Source organism: Pteronotus mesoamericanus, unplaced genomic scaffold (genome assembly GCF_021234165.1).
Source record: "Pteronotus mesoamericanus isolate MK-2021 breed Mesoamerican mustached bat unplaced genomic scaffold, CSHL_Meso_final contig_27, whole genome shotgun sequence".
NCBI lineage: Eukaryota > Metazoa > Chordata > Mammalia > Chiroptera > Mormoopidae > Pteronotus > Pteronotus mesoamericanus.
This window is the reverse complement of record NW_026555115.1, coordinates 7,168,889-7,172,264: the sequence shown is the minus strand read 5'-3', so window position 1 is coordinate 7,172,264 and position 3,376 is coordinate 7,168,889. Positions and strand designations below refer to the sequence as shown.

The 3,376-nt window shown below is 42.7% G+C and overlaps 1 protein-coding gene across 1 annotated transcript; it reads right to left on the bottom strand.

Moving 5' to 3' along the window:
• Positions 1-1,452: 1,452 nt before the first annotated feature.
• Positions 1,453-3,162, bottom strand: LOC129071729 (elongation factor 1-alpha 1-like). The gene has a single exon (XM_054575003.1). It carries the CDS (start codon positions 3,097-3,099, stop codon positions 1,711-1,713), a length of 1,389 nt encoding a protein of 462 aa, XP_054430978.1. The 5' UTR covers positions 3,100-3,162; the 3' UTR covers positions 1,453-1,710.
• Between the last annotated feature and the right edge of the window lie 214 nt (positions 3,163-3,376).

Sequence of the window (3,376 nt, the reverse complement as noted above, 5' to 3'; positions counted from 1 at the left end):
TGGCTTATTTCGCTTAGCATAATGCTCTCCAGTTCCATCCATGCTGTTGCTAAAGGTAGTAGCTCTTTCTTTCTTTCTGCTGTGTAGTATTCCATTGTGTAAATGTACCATAGTTTTTTGATCCAATCATCTACTGATGGGCATTTAGGTTGCTTCCAACACTTGGCTTTTGTCAATTGTGCTGCTATGAACATGGGGGTGCATAGGTTCTTTTGAATTGGTGTTTTGGTGTTCTTAGGGTATAGTCCCAGCAGGGGAATCACTGGATCAAAAGGCAGTTCCATTTTCAGCTTTCTGAGGAAATTCCACACTACTTTCCATAGTGGCTGCACCAGTCTGCATTCCCACCAACAGTGGACTAGAGTTCCCTTTTCTCCACAGCCTCGCCAGCACCTGTTGTTTGTGGATCTGTTTATGATGGCCATTCTGACCAGTGTGAGGTGGTACCTCATGGTGGTTTTGATCTGCATTTCTCTGATGGCTAGTGATGCTGAGCATCCTTTCAAATGCCTCTGGGCCCTCTGTATCTCCTCCTTGGAAAAGCATCTGCCCAGGTCCTTTGCCCATTTTTTGATTGGATCGTTTGTCTTCTTGGAGTGGAGTCGAGTGAGTTCTTTATATATCTTGGAGATCAAACCTCTATCTCATGTATCATTAGTGAATATATTTTCCCATACGGTTGGCTCCCTTTTCATTTTGCTGATGCTTTCTTTTGCCGTGCAGAAGCTTCTTATTTTGATGAGGTCCCACTTGTTTATTCTTTCCTTTTTGTCCCTTGCTTTAGGAGACATATCAGTGAAAAAATTGCTGCATGGGATATCTGAGAGTTTCCTGCCAATGTTCTCCTCTAGGACTTTGATGGTGTTGCAACTTATATTTAAGTCTTTTATCCATCTTGAGTTTCTTTTTGTGTATGGTGTCAGCTGATGATCCAATTTCAATTTTTTGCATGTAGTCATCCAGCTCTCCCAACACCATTTGTTGAAGAGGTTATTATTGCTCCATTTTATGCTTCTGCCCCCTTTGTCAAATATTAGATGCTCATAGAGACCTGGGCTTATTTCTGGGCATTCTATTCTGTTCCACTGGTCTATGGGTCTGTTCTTGTGCCAGTACCAGATTGTTTTGAGTATAGTGGCTTTGTAGTAGAGTTTGATGTCCGGTATTGTGATCTCTCCTACTTTTGTTTCTTTCTCAAAATTGCTGAGGCTATTCGGGGTCGTTTATGGTTCCATATCAATTTTTGAAATGTCTGTTCTATTTCTGTGAAATACGTCATGGGTATCTTAATAGGGATTGCGTTGAATCTATAAATTGCTTTGGGTAGTATGGACATTTTGAGGATATTAATTCTTCCAATCCATGAGCACGGTATATGCTTCCATTTATTTGTGTCTTCCTTAATTTCTTTCTTTCTTTTTTTCTCATTAAACTGTTTTAATGGGTCTCAAAATTCTGTGACAGAGTTTGGTCAAGTTGTTTCCATTAAAAAGTACTGATTTTAAAAACTAATAACTTAAAAACTGCCACACACAAAAAAACCAAATGGTCCACAAAACATTCTCCTTTCCTTCTGAAGGTTTTACGATGCATTGTAATCATTAACCAATCCTTTACTATTAAACTTAAGTGGCCAATTGAGACAAACAGTTCTGAGACCGTTCTTCCACCACTGATTAAGACTGGGGTGGGAGGTGTTAGGGATAATATTCATTTAGCCTTCTGAGCTTTCTGGGCAGACTTGGTGACTTTGCCAGCTCCAGCTGCCTTCCTGTCCACTGCTTTGATGACACCAACAGCAACTGTCTGTCTCATGTCACGAACAGCAAAGCGGCCCAGAGGGGGATAGTCAGAGAAGCTTTCAACACACATGGGCTTTCCAGGAACCATATCAACGATGGCAGCATCACCAGATTTCAAAAACTTCGGGCCATCTTCCAGCTTTTTCCCAGAATGACAATCAATCTTCTCCTTCAGCTCAGCAAATTTGCAAGCAATATGAGCTGTGTGACAATCCAGAACAGGTGCATAACCAGCACTGATTTGGCCAGGATGGTTGAGGATAATCACCTGAGCTGTGAAGCCAGCTGCTTCCATTGGTGGGTCATATTTGCTGTCACCAGCCACATTGCCACGACGAACATCTTTGACAGACACATTCTTGACATTGAAGCCCACATTGTCCCCAGGAAGAGCTTCACTCAAAGCTTCATGGTGCATTTCAACAGATTTGACTTCAGTTGTAACATTGACTGGAGCAAAGGTGACCACCATGCCAGGTTTGAGAACACCAGTCTCCACTCGGCCCACAGGGACAGTACCAATACCACCAATTTTGTAGACGTCCTGGAGGGGCAAACGCAGGGGCTTGTCAGTTGGACGAGTTGGTGGCAGGATGCAATCAAGAGCTTCAAGCAGCGTGGTTCCACTGGCACTGCCATCTTTTCGGGTGATTTTCCATCCCTTGAACCAAGGCATGTTAGCACTTGGCTCCAGCATGTTGTCGCCATTCCAACCAGAAATTGGCACAAATGCTACTGTATCAGGGTTGTAGCCAATTTTCTTAATGTAGGTGCTGACTTCTTTAACAATTTCCTCATATCTCTTCTGGCTGTAGGGAGGCTCAGTGGAATCCATTTTGTTAACACCAACAATCAGCTGTTTCACACCCAGTGTGTAAGTCAGAAGGGCATGCTCACGGGTCTGCCCATTCTTGGAGATCCCTGCTTCAAACTCACCAACGCCAGCAGCAACAATCAGGACAGCACAATCAGCCTGAGATGTGCCTGTAATCATGTTTTTGATAAAGTCTCTGTGTCCTGGGGCATCAATGATGATCACGTAATACTTGCTGGTTTCGAACTTCCATAGGGAGACATCAATGGTGATACCACGCTCACGTTCAGCTTTCAGTTTATCCAAGACCCAGGCATACTTGAAGGAGCCCTTCCCCATCTCAGCAGCCTCCTCCTCAAATTTTTCGATGGTTCTCTTGTCGATCCCACCACATTTGTAGATCAGATGGCCAGTATTGGTAGACTTGCCAGAATCTACGTGTCCAATGGCGACAATGTTGATGTGAGTCTTTTCCTTTCCCATTTTGGCTTTGATTTAGTGGTGGTTTTCTCGACACCTGTGTTCTGGCGGCAAACCCGTTGCGAAAAAGAATTTCTTTTTTCAATGTTGTATAGTTTTGTGCATACAGGTCTTTTACGTCTTTGGTTAAATTTATGCCTAGGTACTTTATTTTTCTTCTTGCTATATCGAATGGTATTTTTTCTCGGATTTCTTCTTCTATTGTATTGCTGGTGTACAAAAATGCCTTTGATTTCTGAATGTTGACTTTGTATCCTGCTGTTTTGCCAAATTCACTTAT

Excerpts from the sequence above, each read along its gene's own strand:
- LOC129071729 (XM_054575003.1), bottom strand. The coding sequence starts at position 3,099 with ATGGGAAAGGAAAAGACTCACATCAACATTGTCGCCATTGGACACGTA.